A 27,148-nucleotide genomic window follows, 5' to 3' on the forward strand; every position below is an offset into this window, starting at 1 on the left:
AAAATGTGCTTAACAATTATATATTTGATCCAGTTAATAAATGTTTTTCATTTTACTTACAATATAAACTTTAAAGTTGATTTTAAAAATCCTTTTATTAGATGTGCCCTGATGGGAATATGGAATAGATATAAACCCAGGTGGTGCCCAAAACCACTTCTGTGGATCTCAGCATAACAAACATTTCTTAGAAGAGAAGCAGCAGGCAAACAGCAGGAATTATTGGAAATTCCTCAAGGGGAATATAATATTAAATCAAGAGATTTAAGAGCATGTAGATTTAAGGATGCAGTTGTCAATGGTCTTCCTATTTACAGTTAACGAAATGAGTTAAAATAGATTTTTAAAACCCTTATGGAACAAAATAAGACATAGTTTGAAGTACAATATGCACCTATAAAGAACATCACTAAACTTTTTAAATTTTGGCTGATATTTTAAACAGAGGAAGACCAGCTTAAAGAATATATGATAAAATGGGCCAAGAATTTTAGTTGTAATATACAGATGGATCAGTGGGGAAACATGCAGTTAAAAGGGTTGAAATTTACATTATGTTGTGATCATAAAAATAATACAACTTAAACTTAATAATAATACAGTTCTGGTTGATATATTTATTTATTGTCAGATGTTTACTTACAATACAAAATAAATAACCATGCAGTGTTACCAGACAAACTGGCGAGACTGATGTAGAGATCAACTGACCAGACAACTAATCTCAACAAAAGAATGGATAACTAGGTAGATACAATGAATTTGGTTTGCAGCTAGAAGCGTTAAAGTCTGAAAAAGAAAAGAAGACACTATTCCAGAAAAGAGAAAAAATAATCAGAACTACTTTAACTATCCACTATTGAATTAATGGAGTATAATAACTGAGCCTGGTACAGATCAATCAGATAAATTCATGAAGGACAGATTTGCCAATCACTATTTAGTCATGAACTGTCAATTTCAGAAAGCCTTTTTCGTGGTGGCATCTAACTATGGGACACCTTCCCAGAGAGGTTCACGGGGACTTTCTTTATGTCCATTGCATGCAGAACTCTTCTCCACTCCCACCAAGAATGTGGGAGTTTGTGCAAATTTTAATAAACATGATTATTTAAACTTTTCATGCTTTCCCATTTTACTGTGGCATCTTCTTTCTTATGTGTGTGTGTGTGTGTGTGTGTGTGTGTGTGTGTATGTAATATATATATAAATAAATGAATGTGTGACAAACACTGTGGAGATAAGACACCCCACTTACCCCACTTTGGGGGTAAGACACCCCTAACATCTCTTGGTGTGTGTGTGTGTGTGTGTGTATTCTAGCATAACTCTGGAACACCTTGAACAATTTCAACCAAACTTAGTACACACATTACTTACTCTGTGGAGACAAATATTTTGGGGGTAAGACAACCCTAACACCCCTCGGGGTGTGTTTTCTGTTAAGATACAGTCTGTTGTGCCTTTAAATGGCTTCTACTGTACCTCCGTAAATAGCTTCTACTGTACTGCGCAGTGGAGTTGCCATGGTAACGGCTTCACAGTACTCCACAAGGGGGGGCTCCCTTTGGTAAGGGAGAAAATGCTACATTAGAAATTGCAGCGACGTTCATGGAAGGGGGGTTGAGATAAATAAATACCCAGACAGTGCCAGGTTATCAGCTAGTTGATGATGATATTAATAATAACACTGATTTAAAAAAAACAAGATATAAAGCCTAAGAACATATTTTCTTCTCAACCACAATTCATGAAGAACATTGACTTGTGGACATTGCACAGACGTTTAACAATCAGTAATTGAAGGCCTTTGAACTAGTCAGGTAGATCAAAAAATCAAGACAATAAAGAAAAACAAATGATTTGTTTACAAGAAGTAAACTTGTTTTCCAAGAAAATGTAATGCAAGAATGGTACTTGTGTTCAACAAAGAAAGCAAGAATGCAAACAAATTGACACTGAACATTTCTCCCACCCACCCAAATGTCTGATTTGCAATTCACAAGTCTTCTTATTCTTCTTATTTGGCAAAACCTTTAATCGATTATCTACATTTAAATGGACTAATTGGCTACTCATTTTTTCTCCAGTGTTGCAGACAACTTACTTAAATAAGATCCTCACTGTTCTAATAATTGTCTTCTGTCTACTATAAATTAGGACCATTATTTTACAAAAAGCTTTTCCATAACATGGCAGAGAGCTGTCAGTTCCTCTTTCAAGTGAGTGGCAATTTCCAATACTTTCTGTGGTGAATCAAGAATTTCCATGCTGCAGGTAACGGGATTGTAGTGAAGAGGGAAAGTCTTCTTGATCGTAAGAGCATATTTCCTATTGAGCAAGGAACAAAGGATGTATCTCTGGTCTGCATGACAACATAATGTACCATTACCTTTAACACTAAAGCAACATTGGCTTTAACAATTACCATGAATCTACTCCTTGTGAGTTTGGTTTCTTTGAAAATGGGTGTGGTATCCAAAATATGAGTAGAACCTCATATTTCTTCCTCTACCTTTAATCCATGTACAGATATATCATAAGGGTTTTTAATAACAATCTTCAAATATTTTTTAAAAAAATGGGAATGCCCTAGTATAAACTTTATTCCCTGGGACCCCCTGGGAAAATAAAATAGATGAATTGAATAGCTGCACCCCAGTATGTCTAATTGCCCAGAAAAGGGACATATAAACATAGATAGCACATAATTTTCTAAGCAAGCAAGTGGCTAGAACAATTGTCACAAGTGTTTTGTCCACCATAGGAATCCTTCTCTCAATGGGTCTCCCCAGCAAATAATTTATAATTGCACCCTTAGTATGTTTACACACTCTAAAAGTACTAATGCCAACTGCCTATAAAGACCAGGAATCCCTGCTAATGCTAATGAAAGAAGTTCTAAACCAATCATAACTCAGTATTAGCTTCACAAGAACTCTACAGAACACATTTGAACATGGACATCTAGAGATTGCAGGTTTTGCACTCCTGATATAAATCCAGATCAACCTATTCTGGTGATATAAACCTACCATCTTTATACTTACTGTAGTTGAGACTTTGCATCTTCAAAACAGTCTGCTACAAAGTAAATGGGCTGGAAGGTCTGGTCATGATAAGGTTGGACCACCATCACATCTGGATCAAAGGGTTTATATTCTGGCTTTTCTGATAAAGCATGCTTTCAGTGAAGAACAACAGAAGAATTGATTTTAGATTGAAGTCAACTCAGTTGACTACATAATAGATAATTGGAAGTACCCAAGGAGCTGAAATGAATGGATGGATAGGATGGTAGAGCGAAATTTCCATTAAATTCCTGGAGCTTCAAGAAAAGATATTTTAAATGTTGCTTTCCCACATCATCGAAACAGTTTTCTGTGCAAACCAACATTTAATTCAGTTTTTTCAGAGTTCAGACTTTATTTGATTTGCACTGTTCTGATTTTTGTACATTTTAAAGACAGGTGAGATGGAATAAGGTTAAGCAAAACCTGTTTCTCATCAAAACTGCAAGGTGTTCGCTTTTAATTTTTAAACTCTACATGGAACTATTTAAACTGTGAAATCCTATTACATTTGTGTTTGTTTCTTTGTGGTTTTTTTGTCCATTCTGGTCAGTTTTGACTCCTGGTGACTGCCTGGACAAATCCCTGCAGTTTTCTTGGCAAGATTTCATTGGTTTGCTATTGTTGCTTTCCAAGAACTGGCGAGAGTGTCTGGCCCAAGGTCACCCGGCTGCCTTCATGCTTAAAGAGAAACTAGAACTCACAGTCTCTGGGATTCTAGCTGATGCTTTAACAACTACACCAGACTGCCTCTGTTACACTAACCATCATGATAAAGAATCAAACAATATATATTCCCAACCAGCTATTCAACTCATCAACTCATAAAACAAATGCATTTTTTAATCTTGCATGCAGAAATGATGTGGCTGCTTTAATTAATACTAGAGAGGTACTGGGCTCATGTCCAGGTATTTTCAAAGGACATGTTTCCAGTGAAGTATATTGGCAGACTATTTTGTACCTGGAGCACTGTTGTTACTGTATTATTTTTTAATAATAACTTTATGAAACTTTATAAGTACAAAGGTAAAAGACTAACACAAAGAACAAAATACAAAAAGCAAAGTAAAGAAAACGAGAAGTGCAAAGAGATTTTAAAAAGGAAAAAAAAAACAAGAAAAATTGCTAAAAGATAACTTCTCTTCTCTCCAGTCATCTCTCTGGGTGTTAAAACATAACACCTTCTCTAATATTTTTTAAAAAACCCTGCCCCCATATCTCATCCCCAAATCAAACTGTTAAAATTCATCATTTGATACTAATCAACAAAAATGTAGTAAAAGCTATTAGAATTAGTAAAACACACAAACACATTAACTTTAATCAAATAAATCCACTATGTAATCTGATCACTTTAAGGAATAAAACAAAATAAGTCTCTCCCCACTTATAAACAGATATTTAAATTTTCATTGTTCAGTTTTAGTAAAAAGAAAGAAAGAAAGAAAGAAAGAAAGAAAGAAAGAAAGAAAGAAAGAAAGAAAGAAAACCCATTTATAGCTATCAGAAACTGGCATATAGTATTTGGTATTCTGTTTAGGGGTTATAAAGTATACTTATTTACAATCAATATAAAAATAAAAAAATGATTTCTAAGCCTATCAAATAACATCCCACAGATTGGTTTCTTATAATTTCTTCTTTGGCCCCTTTCAGGAATAGTTTCAGTAGATCCCTTTTATAAAACCAAAATAAAAAAAGCTTTCCAAATAATTGTTCTTAGTTATTATTTGTAATTGTTCTTACTTATTAAGATATCAACTGGTTTTATTTGTAAATCCATTTTGTCATCTTTCTCCATGTCATATTCTGACATTCTTAAATCTTTTTTCCGACCCACAGGGTCTCTTTTCCAATGTCACTTTTGTAATCTTGCATTTTTTTTAAAAAAAAAGTCCAAATCCACATTCAATCATTCTTGTTCTCTGTGTTATCCAATAAAATATGTGGTGCTTCTATATCCTCTGTTATAGCACCAAATAATCCTACCTAATATCTGAGTACAGTGTTCCCTAACAGCCTTAATTTCTTCTATAGTCAAATAATATTGCTCCATTGGATTGTTTCCCCTTTTAATTTTACTTAATTCTTTCAAATGCCCTCTAGTCAATCTTCAAAATCCCCTCTTATCATCTGTTTATTTTCCAGTCAGAAAACCTTTCTTACAGGGAGTATTTCTTACAGTTAATTTCAAAGTCTTCATTTTTTTTTTAAATAAAATGTTTAACATACCAAAGAAAAAAGTTTCCATTACACCTCATTAATTTTTCAACATTTTCATTCTAGTCTCTGTCTCTGCCCCCTCTCTTCCTTCCTCCCTCTCTCCCTCTCTATCTGTTTTCCAAAAAGGAAAGTCTTTCTTTTTAATTCTTAAACTTACATGGAACTTCTTTCACCCAGAGTAGAAGGAGATTCTCCTAGTGTAATAAAACATATTATTTGGAAGGTTCTTAACTTCTAGTAAATTAACAATGAGCAACTTCCTAGATTAGTTAAGAAAGAAAGTGGACGAACCCAATGTCTCCTGTATTATTATTGTTCTCTTCTTTCCTAGTATCTATCTCTTCCCACTTATGACTATAACCATGTTGCCTTTATCTTTCCATTTATATTGTTTTATTTGTTTACTAGTACGATTTGATAGCTTATTGGTAACCTTGACTATCACTTATTGTTGTACCTTTTTATTCTTGATGAATGTATTTTATTCTCCTTATCCACACTGAGAGCATATGCACCAAAGACAAACTCCTTGTGTGTCCAATCACACTTGGCCAATAAAGAATTCTATTCCATTCTATTCTATCTATAAAGATGCTTAGCCATGGCTTAGGCAAGATGTTTTTCTCCCTGGCTCCCAGAACTATGAAATCTCTTGGAGATGGCTATTTTATTATCTCTTCATTGGGAAATTCTGTGTGGCGTGAATGTGTGGGTGGTCATCGTTCTCTCTTTGACCTAGAGAGGAATTCTAAGAAGCTGATCAATTCACCAGTTCCTCTATTCAACACTGTTATTAACTCCATAAACGTGGAGCTGTCTTCAGTCTGCCATTACAACTATGGTAGTCCTTACCACTGTATTTCTTAATTGCCAAAAAGCGTGGGGGGGAGAGCCTTCAAAGCAGCTTTCCCCAGCCTTGGCACTCTCCAGATATCTGGGTTTTCAGTTCCTAGGATCCCTAGGCAGAATAACTATTGCTGAGATTTGATTTTGGCAGCTGACATCCATGAATCTGGATGGTGTCTGGGCTATGAAAAGCTGTTTTCATAGAGATACATCTTTGCCTCATATTATGACTCTTATTGAAAGTGTCAGGAAAAGGAAGGGAGGGAGGGAGGGAGGGAAGGAAGGAAGGAAGGAAGGAAGGAAGGAAGGAAGGAAGGAAGGAAGGAAGGAAAAGGATGTCTTTCCAGAAATGGTGATGGCATTTTAATATGATTCAATAAAGCCCAAATTCAACTTATGTTGTGTCAAAGATGTTATTTCCTAATTTGACCCCTGCTTTTTTCCATGCTCAAAAGTTATGCAGAATTAGATCTAGCTGTAGCTGGATGAATATCGCTAAGGAATTCCAAAGGGGCAAATTAAACTGGGAAGTTTTTAAAAAATCCCTAATGAAGGGCAGCTACCAAGGCTTCTCACCTTTGGTTGAGAATCATGAGGAGTTAAGCTAGTCCAAGGGCATCTTTATCTTTTGAAACTTATAATACCTCCCAAAGTCAGAATAGGGAATTTAGGAGAAAAAGCAGCCTTAATTCTCTTCCAAACGTTGAATTTTAGCTGGACTTAAGCTCAATTATTTAATTTGCAATTGCATGATGTTGAGTCAGTTCTCCATGTGAATATTCCTTAAATTTAAACCAGATGCATTTGTAATAATATACAGATACTGTGTATAATGCTACAGCCTTATGAATACAGGCTGAAAAGTTTTTATAATCTCAGACCCAGCTTTTCTCTCTGAATCTTTCATTCTTGCAATGGGAAGATATGCTTAAAAAGTGCTTGATGACCCCACATAACCTTTCACAAGGAAGGGAGGTTTGTTTTTCAGCAAATGAAGCATGCAGAGAGAAAACGCCTGCCAGCTGTGAACTATGGGCCATTACATTTTACTGTACATGGGATCAACTCCAGCCTGGGTGTTAACATCAAATTCATGGTATATAATGCAGAACAGCTGAACATACAGTAAAAATATAGTGCAAAACTGAGTGTGTGCTTGGTTAGTTTTCTAAAGTTCAAGAGACATCGCATCCACCGTGATGGTTTCAGATAGAGTAGATTTAAATGTCACCTCCCATTCGAAGGACAAAACTGAGATTTTAGGCCAAATGGTACTTGAAAATGAACTCTGAAATTGGCTTTCTTTTAAAAATCCTGGCTAGCCGTTGCTTTATAAACAGATAGTATATTTAACAGCAATGTTACAACTGGAATCATTTTGGATAACTTCAGCTAGGGCAGCCAAGTGAAATCTTCCACCCAAAGTGGTGCCTTAAAGATACGCCGGACAACATCTTCCGTAATTCTCAGCCAGCATAGTTAGAGGGTGGATGCTGGCATATCATCCAGCAGTGGCCAGCAATACATGCATTACAGGTACTTAAAATACATTAAAAATACTTTGAATTTAAAACAGGTCCATCAAAAACAATAGGATTTAAAAATAGGCATGACTTACTGTAAATTTCATCTATTCAATTGAATTGCTGTAAATTTTACTAATTTTGGGAAAATTTAACATCAGTAGGCCTGTATTAGTGGAGGGTTCCGGGCGGTACACCCCTCTACGGGCATACCGGTGGCAGCTGGGAGCAACGGCCATTGTACCAAAACAGTGTTTCAGTGGGTCCACCTGCTTGCTCTCATTCCTTACCTGTATTTAAGCCAACCGGACCATTTACAAGAGCCGAGGTGGCACAGTGGTTAGAGTGCTGTACTGCAGCCACTTCAGCTGACTGTTATCTGCAGTTCGGCTGTTCAAATCTCACCGGCTCAGGGTTGACTCAGCCTTCCATCCTTTCGAGGTGGGTAAAATGAGGACCCAGACTGTGGGGGCGATATGCTGACTCTGTAAACCGCTTAGAGAGGGCTGAAAGCCCTATGAAGCGGTATATAAGTCTAACTGCTATTGCTATTGCTATTTGCGCACACACACGCAGCATACAGCACCTCCACAACCTCCACAGCTGGAGTGTCGCAGGATGGTGGCGTGCACATGCGTGCGCAGCGCACATGCCCAAGGTGGATGGCCGACTCCGTCGCAGCGTGCCAGTTGCGATGTGATCTGGAACCCACCTCTGGCCTGTATGCTAAGTCACCAAATAACAGTTACAAATAAATAAGTAAATAAGATTTACAAAACAGTTGTGTAAATCAAAACTCACTTAATTTGAGGGCATCCTGGGGTGGGACAGAGGGATATAAAAATATCAAGATTTATTTATTTTATTTATTTTATTAATAAAATTTATAGGCCGCCCAATCCCGAAGGATTCCGGGTGGCTTACAAAGCAAAAAGAAAAAAGAGATAATTAAAAAAAAATAAAGGTAGACAGTTTAAAAACATCACACATGCACTCAATCTGATCGGGGCTGGACCTCAACAGTGAGGTCAACAGCCCCAGGCCTGCTGGAATAGCCAGGTTTTAACAGCTTTTCGGAAGGCCATGAGAGTGGGCAAGGTCCGGATCTCTGGTGGTAGCTCATTCCAAAGGGTCGGAGCAGCCACAGAGAAGGCCCTCCTCCGGGGAGCCGCCAGCCGACATTGTCTGGCTGACGGCATCTGAAGGAGGCCCACCCTGTGGGATCTCACCAGCCGCTGGGAGGTATGTGGCAGTAGGCGGTCTCGCAGGTAACCTGGTCCTAAGCCATGTAGGGCTTTAAAGGTAATAACCAGCACCTTGAATTGCATCCGGAGACCAATAGGAAGCCAGTGCAGCTCGCGGAGGATAGGTGTAACGTGGATGTACCTTGGTACACCCAATATCGCTCGCGCAGCAGCATTCTGGACTAGTTGCAGTCTCAGAACACTTTTCAGGGGCAGCCCCATGTAGAGATGACTATTGAGGTCCCATTCCTTTCTCCAGGTGTTGCACATTTTTATGCTATACTACACTGAAACAATGACCAATCTGGGTTTTGATACAGTTGGTTGATGAGAAGTATCTTGTTCATTATTAAGAGCCTGTGAAGAGTTTTATTTCATTTTAAAATAAATCTATAAACATTTGTCTCTGAGTTATCTTCCAGGGTTCCCTGCTGGTAATGCCCATCTGTTGCTAAATATTGCAGATTCCTGAGCTGTTGATGTTTTTAGGGAAGACGTATATCAGACAAAAAATATTTTTAAAAACTTACCATCAGTTCTCCATAGGATGAGAGGAGGCCTGCTCCATAAGCTTTGATAGAGTCATTTTGTTTGCAGAGGCCAAACTCAACTGTAAACCAATAGAACTAGGAAGAAGAGAAGGAAAGAAACATATTATGAGAACTCATCTGGAGTTTTAAAAAAAAACACCTTCCCAGTTCTTAATCCAGAATTTACGATTACTCATCCTTGGGTTAATGGAGTTGTTTGGTCTTCCCCCTTGATACTTCTTTATTGGGATGAGAGAGTGTAGTATTGGCAACCTTTCAATTTTCTCACTGTATCTCTACTTGATACCATATTTGATTCATTGTGGGAAAACAATAACAGCACAATAGCCACCAGCTGAATTGGGGCCACCAAAGTTCAGTTCTGTAAAGAAGAAGGGGAAATACAAATATGTCCCAATGGGAATTGCACCTATCTAACCACTTTTTCCAACTTTGCACCTTCCAGGTGTATTAGATTAGAAAACACTTCCTATTTCGATGGGCAACATGCTGAAGGACAGTAGGTTGGAAAAAGCCATGCTATTGGTGCTTGTATCCTGGACAGGTGGATTTGGGAAGGGATCTCTCTCTCTCTCTCTCTCTCTCTCTCTCTCTCTCTCTCTCTCTCTCTCTCTCTCTCTCTCTCTCTCTCTCTCTCTCTCTCTCCCTCCCTCCCTCCCTCCCTCCCTCCCTCCCTCCCTCCCTCCCTCCCTCCCTCCCTCCCTCTCTCTCTCTCCTTGTATGCAGCACAATGTGATTTTCTTGCAGAAAATAATCATTATGCCCTGGGTATTGGGAAAGCATAGAATATTTATATGATATGTGTTATTGTATACATGTGGCTCTTTGGCATTATATTTCTGCCATGAAAATTTGTGTAGGAGGCCAGGCTGAGCCTAAGAGAAGGGCCAAATGCATTATAAGTCACATGTCCCTGCGCGCCTGCAAGAGATCCTGCCCACTTTCCAACCCACCTTTTTTAAATCTTCTGCTCGTTTCCCTTGAACATTAGTTGGCCAGATTCATGTACAGAGTTTAAGCTTGCAATAATTCATTTGAACTGCCTGAATCTCCTGATTTACCAGGTGCTTGACAATGTGATTTCTACTCACTGTTGATAATTTTTCAATATCCTCATCAGATGCTCCAAGAGAAGCCAGCCCAATATCCTAAATCAAGCATATTGATTTTTATTAAAATTACAAGCCATTTTTTCCATTCCATTCCATAAAAGCCTTTCAGAAAAGAAATTGCAGAATTATATTATTTTTCAGTAGTATCTTCAGCATGTCACAACTTCTGGTTCTCCAGAACCATTCAGAACCTGCTGAATACCACCTATAATGTATAGGCATATGCTTATGTACGTAAATGCATTTATTTATTTAAATGTTTATGTTACCTCCCCTGAAAAGTGATTCTGCTTGGCTGACAAATAATAAAACAAATAAAAAATAATTGAAATATTAAATCATGAAGTATTCATGTTATTTAATACTTCATGATTCAATTACTTTCACTGTACAATAATTAACACATTACATTAATTAACATTATTTAATTATTTAATAAGTATTAATTAACTAAATTAAAGAATTAAATAAATTAAACCATACATATGTAATGATTAATGATTAAAATTAATTATTAATTTAATTGTAGCAATAATTATTAGTGTTATAATTAAAATATTAAAACATTGCTTTATCATTCTGTGTCCCTACTCCTCCCCTTTAGGATGTAGCTAGCAGCACAACAACACACTAGTCAAGGAGAAAGAATTAAGCAATGTGCTGTAAAAAGACCATCTGCCTTTAACTTAATAAGGGGAAATAAATTAGGAATATATCAGACTATGGAGACCATTGTCATGTGGACTAACCCCAAGTAAATGGTCAGTTTGTCTCCATTTAACCTAGCATACTTTTTCTGACAGTGGTCACTGAAGTAAGTGCAGGAAGCCAAAAGATCTCTCACAATCTTGTCCTTCAACAACAGATCAGAGATACTCTATAGTCCCCTAAAACATTGAGGTCTAATAGCAATTGCTGGAGACATTCTCCATGAATTTGCTGACGGGAATACAGAGTCTTTTTCCAGGAATATTTACACTCTAAGCAAGATTGTCATCTTTAGGATAAACATCTGTATGGTTTGTTCTGCTTGCAACTTCCCTTAGGTCAATTTATTATTTCATGATTGTTAATAATGCAATATAGAGCCAGGAGTATTTCATCTCTGGATTCTTGTTTAGCCAAGAAAAAGAGTGTATGGAAGTGGAGCATATACTTTCTAATATGAGATAATCCACCCCATGTGATTTGAACATCTGGCAAGGTTAGTGCAGAGCTGTAAATCAGATTGTTTATCCTAAAGCAATTTAACCCAGCATTGCTCAGCCCATCCCAGGCAACAGCTGCTGGCTGAAAAAGACAATGGCTTGTGCAACATTTGAAAGGAGGTATAGCAGGAAACAGTTCGTCATTATCAGTTGCTGCTGCTACTGTTATTCTCCAGAAAGAGATGGAACAATCAGCTGGTCCAAACTGCAATGCCACAGGCAGCGCGGGCATATTCCAATATTCTCATGTAATTGCACAGTTCTGCAAGCTGCACTGTTACAAGTGAGTTTCTAGGTATGATTCAAATGCTGGTTTTCATCTATAAAGTCCATCATGGCATGGAATCAGGTTATTTGAGAGATTACCTCTATCCCATGTTCATCCATTAATATCAAGCAGAGTTGGTACACTTTGGATCCTTCAAATAAGCTATGTCAACTATCAAGATCTAGGAAGTAGTCTTCTCTGCCATGACACCTGTCCACGTTCTCCTCAAAATTTTCAAAAATCCAATGTCCCAGAAGTGCTTTTCCATAGCCACATTTTTTGAAGACCACTAGAATATCATTACGGTGGAATGTCTACAGTGGAATGACTTGTCAGTCATCCAGATCATGGTTGCCTCAAAAGTGCTTTTCAAGAAGCAACTGGACTTTCCTGTTTTTCTTTGAAGACATTTTGCTTTTCATCCAAGAAGCAGAGCTGAAGAAACTTCTTAGATGAGAAGTGAAACATCTTCCAAAAAACAACAACAACAACACTGAAAGTCCAGTTGCCTCTTGAAAAAGCACCTTTGGGACAACCATGACCTGGATGACTGAGAATCTCCATAGGCATTCCACCATAATGATATTCTGATCGTCTTCAAAAATGTAGCTATTGTCCCAGGCCTTGAGATAGAGCAACTGTGGATTTTTTTTAAAAAAAAATGGTATTTTTTTTTCTATCAGTTGAGATCTATCTTCCTCCTCTTCCTTCTCCTCCTCCTCCTCCTCATTGCTCACGAGGAGCTATTAGCATCATTATTTCCTACTTCTTGATGGAAACACTTTTAATTGATACTTTACTACATATTTTTAATTTTCTAGATCATCCTACTTTAAATTCTTGATTATATTTTGCTTTTATGCTTTATAAATTCCTCTAGAAATATATTTTAAAAATAAATACAAATGTACAATCAATCTAGATAAACTCAAGCTTTTGTTTACACTTAAGAACTACACTGGCCCCTTCTGGTTTCATGAGGAATGTTCAGAATCCACATAGCTGGCTAGCTAAATTTATCTTCTCTGTTAAATTTCCAAGCATTCCTCCAATTCCTGCTATGCTTTGCAAAATTTTGCCTTAAGAATTAATTCTGTTTTGAATAGGTAGCAGTAGACAGAAATTTTGGTTGTCTCCTATCTAGCCTAAATTGCCAAATACAGAGTCAGATAGGGCACTATCTAATACTAGGTCAAGCTTCCTTGTCTAACTCAATATTAACTATACTCTCTGGCAGACTTGAACAAAAGAAAGATTTTTGCAGCTGTTAATAAGAATTCCAAAGGAGGAAATAATTTTTGTAGAAAATGTAAATAGAGTGCTAGATCCAAGCTTAGACAAATCATCCCAAAGGGAAAAAAGGAAGGCAGCTTCCAAGAAAAGAAAGACAGCTTCCAAATATAGGTAGGTAGGTAGGTAGGTAGGTAGGTAGGTAGGTAGGTAGGTAGGTAGGTAGGTAGATAGATAGATAGATAGATAGATAGATAGATAGATAGATAGATAGATAGATAGATGATAGATAGATGATAGATGGATGGATGGATGGATGGATGGATGGATGGATGGATGGATGGATAGATAGATAGATAGATGATAGATAGATAGATAGATAGATAGATAAATAGATAGATAGATAGATAGATAGATGGATGGATGGATGGATGGATGGATGGATGGATGGATGGATAGATAGATAGATAAATGATAGATATACATGGATGGATGGATGGATGGATGGATGGATGGATGGATGGATGGATAGATAGATAGATGATAGATAGATAGATAGATAGATAGATAGATAGATAGATAGATAGATAGATAGATATTGGCTTTGACTGACGCTTGCAGAGTTGATAACTTCCCACTGTGATATTCGCATAAAGTTAATTCTTTTAACTTTGATCATGATTGTTGTTTGTTTTCATTTGTTTGCTGTGCTGTGTTGTGCGGTGTTAGTTAATGGTTCAGAGAATTATACGAACTCAAAACGTGGGTTAATGATTTCATTGCACAAGCATATTCCATGAACACAATCAATATGTGAATCCTCACCATGCCAAGGGCATTCCTTCCATCAGAATAAGAAGAACATAATTACCTGTGAAAACTGAGCAAAGTCCTTATCAGCTAACATGGGAACATGGCCCAGCAGTTCGTGGCAACAATCCCTGCCAAAATAAACAGGTTAAAAATTGCCATAATGGTATCCCTGGCTTTAGGGACTTTAGTGAAAACTATTCATTGCCACAGCAAACCACAGAAATCTTATGATCTACATATGTACTGACTTGCTGCTGTTTCAGCTGTCTCTTCTGCTATATTGAAAAACCTTGACATAGCTGATTCTCCAGGTGGCATGTGGATTTCAAAAGCTATGCAGGAATCAATTTCCCACCTAATTCACATGTTTACCAAAGGAATATATTGAGCAGACACAATCCAAATTCAAACCAATTGGAGCATCCGTAGAACACTTCCCAAGAGGACCTAAAACTATTGCAGCCTGCATGGCATATCCAGTCATCTATAAGTTGAGGAAGTGAACAGCAATGTTCAAGGACAGGTATCCAAGCACAAGTATGAAAGCTTTTAATTTGGAAAGGTCTCCAAATGATCCTACAGCCATGCTGAAATGGATAAAGTGGCCAGCCGAATGAAGGTGCTCCATTATGAGATATTTTTAAATATATCTTATTCTCTAACATAAGATTTAGATGAATGAATCAGCCACTGTTTTGGGGTTTAACAGCCAGTGAGAGTTCTGGATGGAGTCTTTTGTCACAATAATGCCTTCACTGGTTGCACATCTGTAAGGAAGCAAGTAATCAATTCAGCTCACCACAATGCTTGGATATATAACATGCTTCATATGTACATGTGCAGTCTCTACTGACTGGTTGGCATAATACACTGGCAGGCAGCATTGAGAAGGAGGAGGCAGCAAGGCAGAAGGTTGGAGATCATGGAGGGAACCATGGTTGCACAGTTTCTTTTTAAAAAGAGGGTGAAGAAGGACAAACAGGGAAAAACATACTAATTCCCACAATATGAGAGAGAGTAAAAGCTGATGGAATTCAGAGAGAGGGCAAAACTGATTGTTTTAATTGTTCCATTCACCTAGGAGCAGTGGTGGGATTCAGCCAGCCCACACCAATTTGGGAGAACCGGTTGTTAACTTTATGAGCAGTTCGGAGAACCGGTTGTTGGAAGAAATCTCCTTTTGTTTTTTTCTACTTTACAGGGCTAATGCTGTAAGGAAGGCAGGAAGGAAACATTCTGGTGCTGTTTCTAGCCTAATCTTTATTGCCCTCCTTACAGAAACTGCCTCTCTGGTTAACCCTAATTACATTGTAACAGCTAAGGTGAAGCGCCCATCGACCTGAGTGACATTGAGTTGGCCACACCCAAACAGTCACATGGCCACCGAGCCCCGCTTACTCAGCTGGTCATTAGGGCAGAGAACCGGTTGTTAAATTATTTGAATCCCTTCACTGCCTAGGAGTATAGTCATGCTGGCTGCATGAAAATGGAAGCGTCTTCAGACATTTGGCTATGTAAAGGGAAAATAATGGGGAGCCCCTTCTAGCACAGTAAAGTTTGGGGGTTCTGAGATGTGTTCAATGTTGACATTAATTGCCTGATGCAAGTATAAAGGGAAATTTGTAATCAGCATGTGCATCTGATGAGATCATAGTTGACATGAACCCTGTAGTTGCCTAAATGCCAAAAATAGGCCTTCCTTACGTATCTACAAAAAGGCAGTCAGGCTCAAATGCTTGTGGTTACACTAACAGCCCACAACCAGTCATGCATGCTGCAAACCAGTGTGGCTGTTTCTCTGGTGAGAGGACAGAACTGAAACAGAGATGAGCAGTGCCCCCTAGAGTTGGACATGACTGGACAAAGGAAACTTTTGCCTTTACATTTTATCTAGTTTTGTTTCTATTTGGAAACTACTTCTTAAGTTTTGCTTGAAACTTTGGGGAGTGGGGGGAAACCCCAGAACTTTGATTTTAGATGTTGATATTAGAATGAATTAGTTATTATAGATGTGGCTTGAAATGTTGTGAGATGTAAAGCAAAATGTTGAGGTTGTAATTATTTTATTATTTTTTTGAATTTTATTGCACTGAAAAAAGTTGGAAGTCACCACTATTTTTCCTTCTTTCTTTGCACTCCCCCCCTCTCTCTCCTCTCTCTCTCTCTCTCTCCTCTAACTTTTGTTTCTTTTGTATTTTTATCTTATTATGAAACTCAATAAAATATATTGAAATGTTAAAAAAGGCAGTAGCAATAGGGTAAAGGTAAAGGTAAATTATTTCCAGACATTTAGAATTATTAATTAGTAAAATAACTTGCCTCCAGAAGTTGTGAATGCTCCAACACTGGAAGTTTTGAAGAAGAGATTGGACAAACATTTGCCTGAAATGGTATAAGGGTTTTGTGCCAGAGCAGGTGGTTGGATTAGAAGCCCTCCAATGTCCTTTCCAATTATTCTATTCTATTCTATTCTATTCTATTTTAGGAGATTCAGTGATTGCTCAAGACCTTTCCAAACCAAAATACCAATGCCATTCATTAATATAGAGAAGATGCAATAATACATTTCATCAGAAATTCAGAATCAGAAGGTTCTTTTTATGAGCTGTATGCATGTCCAAGTGTTCGGACCTAGGTTTCCCCAAAAAGCACAAAGCAGAGTCCTGGTCCCAACAAAACCCCTTTTTATTAAATGAATGTGAATTCCTCTCATTCACATTCAGCAAGGCCTGGCAAACAGTCTTTCAAAGGAATATTTATTACTACAGACCTTATCTATCTTGGAAAGCTGCCATGTAAATATTTTCTAAATGACTGGACGAAGGAATTGTTTCCTGCAAAACCCACTCCCCTTTTTATTTCCTATGGGAGGAGCCAATCACCTTCCATCTGTGACTTTACTACCCTGATTTCTGAGTTGTTCTTTTATTCTGGCAGCTTTGCACATGCACACACTGGGAACAGGCTCTAGCTGTTCCTCTGGCTCACTGCTGACTAGCTCCGTAGGCACCTGATCACTGCCAGATGGCCTCGGCCCCATCTCTGCCTCCGATGCAGAGCCCTCATCCAAACCTTCCCCAGCCTCCAGGACTGGCCCATTCTCCTCCCCAACCTCCTCACTGTCCAACTCTGCTGCCAGCTCTGCTGACTGCTGGCAGGCAACAACACCAAGGCTTTGTAAAGTTACATTTAGGAAGAGGGTTTTTTTTAGTCTAGGCTTACACTACAAATTATTCATTTCCATCTTCTCTTTGGCAGCTGCCCAGATTACCATCTGAGGCTGTAAAAAAAATACTGATTTCTTTTCCACTTTGAAAAACTAGAAGACAAATTACAAAGCAGAGAAGGAAAAATACCTGTCCCTTCCCATATTGGTCTCCTATTAGAAAATGCAGCTGGAAGAAAGGAGGGAGAAAGAGAAGTAGAAAGTATGAATGGGTGGGACTTCACACGAACAGCCCCAGCTGGAGTTTAAATTTCAGAGTAAGTTTATACAAACTTTTTTTAAAGGATAGAATTTGGCAGTGCACATGCTGGTATTGGATTCTGATGTCAAAAGTTGAAAAGAAGCAGAATGTAATAAAATATGGCTGAAAAGAAAACTGGTGGATAAAAGAAATGGGTGTGTGGCCAGAAAAGTGTGTTGGGTATGAACACATCATAAATGATTGAGGCTGACTGTGAAAACTGTGAGTGCCAAGTGAGCAAGAATCTTAAAAGCTTCCTACCTTTTTTTTGTCTTCCAGCTACCTTTTAAGAATTATCATATTTTTCAGAGTATAAGATGCTACAAAGTATAAGACAGACCTAGCTTTTGGGGAGGAAAACAAGGAAAAAAATCTGCCTCTGGCTCCCAGCAATTTACCTCCTTGCAGCAAACAGCCCATTTCAGTTTCAGTTTCAGCACAGCCTGATTAGCACAAGCAGCTGATTGTCGGTTGGATCAGCCCCCTGATGATCAGCTGTTTCAGGCTGCAGGGATTGCCATAGCCTATTGCTGCCTCTGCATGCCCCATTTTCAGCCTCCATGCACCCCATTTTCTACTCCATTTTCCACCCATTCCGGGCAGTGGGGATCAAATGGGTGGAAAATGGGGGGCACAGAGACCAAAAATGGACCTCACAGAGGCCAAAATTGGGATGCAGAGGCCAAAAAGGGAGCATGCAGAGGTGGCAATAGGCAATGGCAATCCCTGCAGCCTGAAACAGCTGATGGTCAGAGGCCGACCCAACCAACAATCAGCTGCTTGTGTTAATCAGGATGTGCTGAAACTGAAACAAGCTGTTTACTGTTTGCTGCAAAGAGGCAAATTGCTGGGAGGCAGAGGCCAAAGGATAATGGCTGGTGGGTGAGCAGGGCTACATTCAGTGTATAAGTTGCACCCAAATTTTCACCCTCTTTTAGGGTGGGGGGAAGTGTATCATAATCTGAAAAATACAGTACATCCCTTGTGCCCCAATTCTGGGAAAAAGTGTAATGCTGGTTTTTGTCTTCTTCAGACTGGAATCGCCAAATCTTTTGGGGCCATGGTTGGCAATTCCAAGGCATGGCACGAGGAGCAGGTTTAACAGCCTAAAATACAGCCTTCGGGGACACACTGAGAAAACCATGACATTTATCAGCTCACTTCTACTTACGGTTCTGGGGAATGCATGGGAGATGACCAGTGCCTTATGTACTGAGTACTCTGAAAGACACGAAATGCCAGGGCAGCAAGGAAATCCCGAGGAGATAGTAGCCCTGCAGCTGGTCTCAAGCTAAAGCCTGTTCTTTCTATAAGAGAAATTTACACTGCAGTTCAACTCGTGATGAAAATATACTTATATCTTCGGAATGATGCAATTTACCAAGCTCCGCTGTTACGTTATTATTCCATTTTCACATGCATTGTCCTGTCGTGAAAATGCCTCTCTTTCACACATGCATTTCATATGAGTGAATTCTTCCCTTTCTTCCCAAGGATCAGTTTAAGAAGGAAGAATGACAAATGGTGCATTTCAATTCTCACACTTAAAGCAAGTACCTTTTGCAGCACATGGAATGGGAGCTAAAAAGGACAGAAGCAGCCCCCAGTTGAGACATGCAGAGAGAGTATTTATGAGGCTTTCTTCCTGTTAAGGCTTAAGAGCATATGTTACATCACTCTTGACAATTTCAAAGTTGGTAGAAATGCCCCATCTGAAAGCAGCTTGCAGGCTTTGTTCTATCCTGAGCCCACTCAGCCACAAAATAGATGAAATAAATGCATTTCCTGAATGTCTTCAAATGTTGCCTACATTCTTATAATTGTATGGTGTACATCCCTCAAATAGCGTAGGGATTTCTTCTTGTTCTATCATCCATAAACAAAACGAAAGCCAGTGGCCAAAATTATGCTTGAAATTGTATCCAATATAACTTTTTTTTTTAAATTAACACCAGTCTGAAGGTTTCCAGAGGTAGTTCTGGAGTTCTGCTGCTTATTGGCCTTTGGCAAATTTCAAAAACCGGATGCCTTCTCAGAATCACAAGCTTCTTCAGCTGCATAAACCTTCAGAGTAGAAAGCTAATTATTGGGCTAGAAAGTACTAGTGAGCCATGCCACATTGCTTGGCCTGGAGACTCCTAGAGTGTGTTTCTAACCAGCAGTGCCTCTTTCAAAATCCAAGAAAGGAAACTCCCAACTCCATTGTTTTAGAGAAAGGGTACTTTTACTGGATATGAAGTGAAAGCAGCGAAAGTAAAGCAAGATCTGAGGCTAAAAGGCACAAACTTGTACATATCAAAAGTTTACCCAAATTTCTCCCTCCAAGAAACCCCAAGCTAAATGTTCAATCTCCAACCACCAAGGGTGTCATGTGGGGTGCATCTTCAGTTGGCCTCATCCAGAAGGTATACAGAGATGATTGGCCTTGACCAGACCTAAACAAGAGCATTCAGCATGCGCAGAAGGTGGCGAGAACAAAACTCCTTCTTCGTCCTGAGATATCTCCTCCAGCATTCCCCTCCCAAATACCAAAACCCCCCTCCCTCCCCATTACTATGGCAGCCAATAGCAAGCAAACTATATAGAGGCCGACACCTACAATTGCTCTAACCTTTCAGAAATGCAGAGACATCCTGGAGTTGTGGGATACAGTCCGCATGGTAGCCACAGTATTTTTCTAATTGTTGAAAGGCTTCCAGGTATTGGTTACAGGCATGGGTGGGGTAGAGGGCAGTCAGATTCTGGTAAATTTCTTTCCTGAGAATAACAATTGTTAACTAGCAAAAAAGTTCACTTAAAAGAAATATAAATCAGAGTCATAATTAAGTAATATGACTGTTCATCTTTTCTTAGGACAGATAGATTTTTTTATATTTAAGATACTGTAGTACACAAAAGTTCCATAAGTCACTATTTATCAAAACTGCAATACATGTAAAGCAAAATAAGATTAAAGTATTATTACAGGTACCCTGTTTCCCTGAAAATAAGACCTCCCTGGATAATAAGACCAATTGTGCTTTGGTGCGCATGTGCTAAAATAAGCCCTCCCCAAAAATAAGCCCTCCCTGAAAATATTGCAACACAGCAGCAGCCATAAGGTAACCACACTCGCCACCTCCTGCACCTCAAAAATAATAAGACCTTCCTGAAAATAAGGCCAAGTACTTATTTCAGGGGTCAAAAAAAAAGGCCCTTCTTATTTTCAGGGAAAGCCGGTAGTCCTCAACTTACCACTAGAACTGTGATAAGAATATTCATTGTTAAGCAAGGCAGTTGTTAAATGAGTCAGACCTGATTTTATAACTTTTTGTCACAGTTGTTAAGCGAATCCAGCTTCCCCCATTGACTTCACATGTTGGAAGCCAATTGGGAAGGTTGCAAATGGTGATCACATGAGCCCAGGAGGCTTCAACAATTGTAAATACATGCTGGTTGCCAAACACCTGGATTTTTTTTCTTCAGTAAATGTGTTTTTATTTTCCATTTTCATTTCGTACAGTCACATATATACTGTGCATAACCGGGGCCATATAACATTAAACAATAAACACAGCCATTCCTCTTGTCAACAATACCCCCAAAAATACAAACCCAACGTACCACTTTGACCCTCCATACACCCTTTCTTTCGCCCCCCTCCAACTTTCCTTCTTCTCTCCAATATTCCCCTCTACCCTACTTCCCCTCCCCCTCTATCACTCCTCTCTCCCAGTACACTCCCTCCCTTCCTTCTCACACTCCCTCCCGTCCTCTCTCCCACCCTCTCTATGCCTCTTTCTTCTAGCCCTCTACTTCTCCCTTCGGTGTATTTCTACTATCTATTAATATATTCAGCTTGTCCTATTTTTACAGTGAAATTAAAGAGCAACAGTATACAAGTGCAATCGCGTTACTATAAAATCTAAGAAACACCTGGATTTTGATCATGTGACTATGGGGATGCTCTGATGGACATAAGTGCAAGGACCAGTTGCAAGTCACCTTTTTTTCAGGCCATCATAACTTTGAACAATTACTAAACAATCAATTATAAGTTGAGGACTACCCATACTGTACATGAACATGAAAACTGCAAGATGGGGAAGACAGTGGCACTGTTAACTCCCCATGTGCAGGTTCAAGTCATACACTCACCAAGTAGCAGTCTCTTCAGCCGTGTACTCAACTCTTGGCAAAGGATCACCCCTGGAGAGGCAAAGAGAATCGAAAGAGCCTTGGTGGCACAGTGGTTAGAGTGCAGCACTACAGGCTACTTCTTCTGACTGCTGTCTGCCTGCAATTTGGCAGTTCAAATCCCACCAGGCTCCAGGTTGACTCAACCTTCCATCCTTCTAAGGTGGGTAAAATGAGGGCCGAAATTATTGGGGGCTCTGTAAACTGCTTAGAGAGGGATGTAAAGCATTATATTAGTCTAACGGCTACTGCTAATGCTAAATATATTCCATTTTTGAGCTTTTCATATTTCATTTATGTGATCCATAATGTCACATTTCACACACACAGCCAGGCAAAATTAAGACAGCAGATTTCAGTAGGCTATCTTTAATGCTAAGCTGGGGTAAATACAGGAACATAGAAACTACACTAGGATTTTCCTAGCCTTATTTATAGGAGCTAATTAAGGCAGAGTCTATGAATATGTTCAAATGCTTTTTCCTAGATTTTTCTGCACTTGGACTGAGTTGACATTTGTGAAATAAGCTGCCATGCGCACACTGGGAACAGGCTCCTATTGTTCTTCTGCCTCGCTGATGTCAGACTCCGGAGACTCCGGAGGCAGCAAATAACTACCAGATGGTCTGGTTCCCCAGACTCCAGGACTGGACCATGTTTCTCCCCAACCTCCTCACTGCCTGAATCTGCTGCACATTATAAGGCAGTACTGCACAACTGTTAGTTTAAGGGCCACACCAGGCTTTGGATGACATATCAGGGCTGCACTCTGAAAAGTGGAGCCATGTTCTATTTTGAGTACTTTAAACATTTGTAAGGATGAAGGTACTCGGATTACATAAAGCTTGCCCTTTTGTTCAATTATTTATTTGATGCACTTACTGTCCATAGTTAAATGCCAGGTCAGCAATAAAAGCCCTCCTTTTCCTATATTGTGGATCAGCATAACCCTAGAAGAAGAAGAAAAATGCTGCTTGCCAAAGTCCAAACAATTTCATTCCAAAGCTTCACGCTTGGATATAATTGCAACAATGAGAAGAGATTTAAAAAAAAACTTAAAAAAGAAACTTGGTTAACACTGGGACAAGAGATTTCAGAGTTTTTATGGTGCCCTTAAAAATACGAGAAACAGAGACATGGTAAGCGGTTTACTGACTTGTTTTGTGTGGATGGAGTTTTCCCTGCCTTTCAACTTTAATGTGGAGGCAGCATATGAAACCAAACTCACATAAAATTAAGCTCATTGTAGTCCTTGGCTATAAAAGGGGAGGAAAGAACCAAGTACCAGCAAAGGAGAATATTTGTAGCTGAAGGTTAACATGAGGGGTCCTTGGTGCTCCCTGATCTTGGTTGTTTTCTTGCAGATTTTTCATTCCCCAAACTATGTAACCTCATCAGTCACTGGCACTAATGACTAGCACTGATTATGTTACCTAATTTGTATAATGAAACATCTGCAGGAAAGCAACCAAGCTCAGAGAGCATCATAGACTCCTCAAAAAACCAAGTGACAATTGACACGTAGAGAACTTCGACCTCTTTGGTCCATCTAGGAGTTCACAAAATGTTTTCATTTTTTGTTCAGTTTCGTTCAATAGCTACAAGCAAAACCCAATTTGTCAATGTTTGGGACTAAAAGAGTCTTGTCCAGTTCTCATTTTGCCTTCACTAGAATATGCGTAAATCTATTTGGATTTCAACAAGCACATGTTTCAGTTTCATCTCTCTTCCACATAATCCCATCACAATAATTCCTCCTTCGTAAAAAGAAAAAGGGTAGTTTTTACAGAACAATATCAGCATGGACAGCCAATGTTCTATCTATATTCTGAACAGTGGTTGCAAGAAGAGTAACTATGTCAGGAAAAATAAAAAGAGCAACTATCTTCAACTGGATGGTTTATATTGTACCCAGATATTGTACCCAGAAGCCTCTGTTTTATTATTGGTACAAGATTTCATAGGGAAGTCGGTAACTCCAAGCCCAAATAATTTGGAAAGATACAAACTTAACTTACCGGGTGGTCAAAATTCAGATCAGGGTCAAATTTGGTGATCAGGTGATGGCAGTAGTCAAGATCTCTTATTTTCTTTGGGAACCATGGAACTGTTGACAATAGTATCAATTGCACATTGTAAGAATGGGACATTTGTAGGTTTCATCAAAAGAGCAAGAGTAATTTACTTGTTCAGTGGTATCGAATAGACAATTTTTCTTCAACGTGATACCTTCAGAGATGTTGACCCTACAAAGCCCCAAATCTAAACGGTCTAGAAATTTTGGTAATTGTAGTTTCAACATTTATGTGGATAGGCTAGACCAGTAATGGCGAACCTATGGCACGCATGCTACAGGTGGCACGCGGAGCCATTTGTCAGGACACATGAGACCAGCTGAGTTCACCCTTTTTTAAAGCCATTTTTCGCCCTCCCCAGTGTCCAGAAGCTTTATAGCTTCTGGAGAAGCTATATAACCTCCCCAGGGCTCCTATAAAGCTTCAGGAGCCTGGGGAGGGCAAAAAAAGCATGCAAAAAATGGGGGGAGCATCTGTAGTGTACGCATGCACACTGGGGGGGTGCATTGCATTATGGGTGCGACACGCCCACACACGACCCCCCCCCATGCTCCCCCCACTTATGGCACGAAAAAAGGTTTGCCATCACTGGGCTTGACAAATGTCAGATAAAGAAGTTGATCAATGAGATCATTATGAAAATAATCTTGACTTTACCAGCTGAGGAATTGTGTAGGTGTTGATGAATATGACAATCTTCCTATGTAATCAGTTGAAAGATCCCTGCTTATCAACATGAAGTTTTGCTACAATAATAAATAATATCTAAACCTATACAGATAAATTATTGTACAGACAAAACATGGCTCTTGAATCATACATTATCTTTAAAATTGTGGGTAATGGCCTTTAAAATCTCTGCATGTTGGTTTAATTATAGCTAGCAATTCCAGATATACATATTCTGAAGAGGTATATTAGGAAGAAAGAAGGTAAAAGCCTTTTGTGACATACCTTTTTCTTCTCTGATAGCTTCCACATCCTCTGCCACTTTCTTCAAGGAATTTAAAAGACTGCTAACCTCACAGTCCTGAACTTCACATCTTACAAAAAATTCAAGGTTGCCATCAGTGTTCTTTGATATTCTAGCTGTTCGGCTTTCAAAATGATGTATTTTAGCTTCAAACATCTATAAAAGCCCAACATAGGAAGACAAATGTTTAAAATTTTAGTTTGTGAAAGAAAATGAAGTGCAAATCTCCTCCTCCTCTTTCTTGTAAGAATATTTCCCTGTAATATTCAAAACATAGGCACTAAACACTTCCCAAAATATTAATCATTCGCCTAATAAACTCCTAATCTCTTGCTTATTTTCACACAGATTAGAAGATACAACTACAAAACTCTCCAATAGATCTGAATTCCCAAAGATGCTTCAGAAATTGCAAAGTGTGAACGAAACCTTAAGCCAGCTATATTCTTTGCCTGTAGATGTACAATAGCTCAGAAAAGTTACTTCTGAGAAATAGAATTATCATTTTTGTTTTCTACTTCTCCTTAAAGTTGAAGAGTATGGCAAAAGATAAAGATGGGTTTAAATCTGGGAGAATTTCATGAGAAAGAGTACAAGAACAGTCATGAGCCCACAGAGATGCAGTAGGAGGTATGATGTTACAGTTAAAACAACTAGCACTAGATTTAAATTCCCATCCAGCTCCAAAGAAATCTTGGACTAGTTAGTTTCTCTGTTAAAGACATCCCACAGAATTGTCATTAGGATAACACAATGAGGAAGGAAGAAAGAGGCTCAAGGTAGACACAGCCTTCCATTCTTCCAAGGTGGGTAAAATGAGGACTCAGATTGTTCGGGGCAATATGCTGACTCTGTAAACCACTTAGAGAGGGCTGTAAAGCACCGTGAAGCTGTATATAAGTATAATTGCTATTGCTATCTATGCTACCTTGAACACCTTGGAAGAAACCCATGATGGGAATTTAATGTAATTAGTAGCATAAATAGTATTGGATGAATGTGCATGAAACATCAAAAGATCATGGTTGCAGAAAAAAAAATCCAAATATGTGTGTGGAATATATTAACACAGTTTTCCCTTATCATTTGCCTTTTAAAGAGGCTGGTTATCTATTGATATAATAATTTCACACACCAGGAAAGCCAAGCCTATCTTGAACTATGAAACTGAGATAAAGTCTGTAAGGAGCTGCTTTCAGCGCCAGCTTTCTACAGCCTATTTCCTTCCAACTATCATTTCCATTCATCAGGCTCTTAGGCTGGAAAAGTTTTAACAGATTAACAGAGTTGGAAGGGACCTTATAGGTCATCTAGTCCAACCCCCTCCTCTTCAAACAGTTTCCTCCTTTCTTTTTCTTTTCAAACCGAGAAGCCCCGAACCCCAACCTTGAAGGGCTTTTCAGAAGACACAATGTGTGAACTATTGGTATAAGACAGAACTTACCTCGAAAACTCGAAGTGTTTTGGAGATGCTGCTTTTCTTCTTGTTGCTCAGAGCGAAGGTGAGGGTCAGCGTAGCGCTCCGCTCTTCTCTTTTCCGAACCAGATCCCGAGACTGCTGCGTCTCTGAGGGCTCCATCTCTGTCGACTTTGCGCGCGATTCGAAGCGCTCCTGGCAGCCAAGATCCCTGGCGAAGGAGACGGCGCGGTTTCCCCCGACAGGATCTATCTGCTCAGCTGCCCAAACGCGTCTTCTAGGGGCGCGGCGGTGGAGTTGCGTACTTGCTGCGGGCCGGGGAGAACTGGGACGGGATTCTCCAGTATGGGGGAGGTGGGTTCCCGCAATGCTTCCACCGTCCTTCAGTTGAATGCCGTCCAATCAACGTGAACGTGAGGCCGTCTGGGGATGATGGGGGGAGGAATCCAGCATATCCGAAAGGTACCAGGTTTTTTTTGGGGGGGCGAGTCTTTGGCACGTGATCGACCCCGCTGTCTTAACCATCAAACGGATTCTATTTCCGAGGAAAACAATTCTCCCCCTCAAACTGCAACTTTTTGCGGTTCTTGCATTGTAGTGTGATGCTGGGGTCCCCCCCCCCGGGCTTTGTATCTATTTTGTCTATTTTTTTAACTGACTGCTAGCTGCTTTGAGAACCAAAAGACGTCTAGAAAAGACTCCCCCCCCCCCCCGCAAAAAAAATAGGCTAGGGAGAAAATTCGATAGCTGTCCTCAGAATGCTTAGGCTCAAAACATGTAAACGGTTTTCTTCTGATTGTGTGAATATCACCGGCCCCTGCTCCGATACAAGTTGGCTGTCAATTAAACTGATCTGCTGCAGTGGGTAAGAACTCACTCAGCCGCATTCGCACCGCACTCTGGGTTTGCCTGAAATTAAATTGTTTGTAGTTCCGATGTTGTAGGAAA

The 27,148-nt window shown here is 39.2% G+C and overlaps 1 protein-coding gene across 1 annotated transcript; it reads right to left on the reverse strand.

Annotated features, from left to right (window-relative positions):
• Window positions 1-1,544: 1,544 nt before the first annotated feature.
• On the reverse strand, window positions 1,545-26,513 carry LOC116511069 (tyrosine 3-monooxygenase-like). The gene is made up of 12 exons (XM_032220848.1): window positions 26,228-26,513; window positions 24,765-24,939; window positions 23,754-23,842; window positions 22,618-22,685; window positions 21,697-21,747; window positions 20,171-20,316; window positions 18,731-18,866; window positions 14,151-14,220; window positions 10,553-10,609; window positions 9,441-9,536; window positions 3,051-3,184; window positions 1,545-2,331 (listed from the first exon to the last, which is right to left on the reverse strand). The coding sequence occupies exons 1-12, from the start codon at window positions 26,360-26,362 to the stop codon at window positions 2,166-2,168; spliced, it is 1,323 nt and encodes a 440-aa protein (XP_032076739.1). The 5' UTR covers window positions 26,363-26,513; the 3' UTR covers window positions 1,545-2,165.
• Window positions 26,514-27,148: the final 635 nt, after the last annotated feature.

This window comes from Thamnophis elegans, chromosome 7 (genome assembly GCF_009769535.1).
Source record: "Thamnophis elegans isolate rThaEle1 chromosome 7, rThaEle1.pri, whole genome shotgun sequence".
Classification (NCBI taxonomy): Eukaryota; Metazoa; Chordata; class Lepidosauria; order Squamata; family Colubridae; genus Thamnophis; species Thamnophis elegans.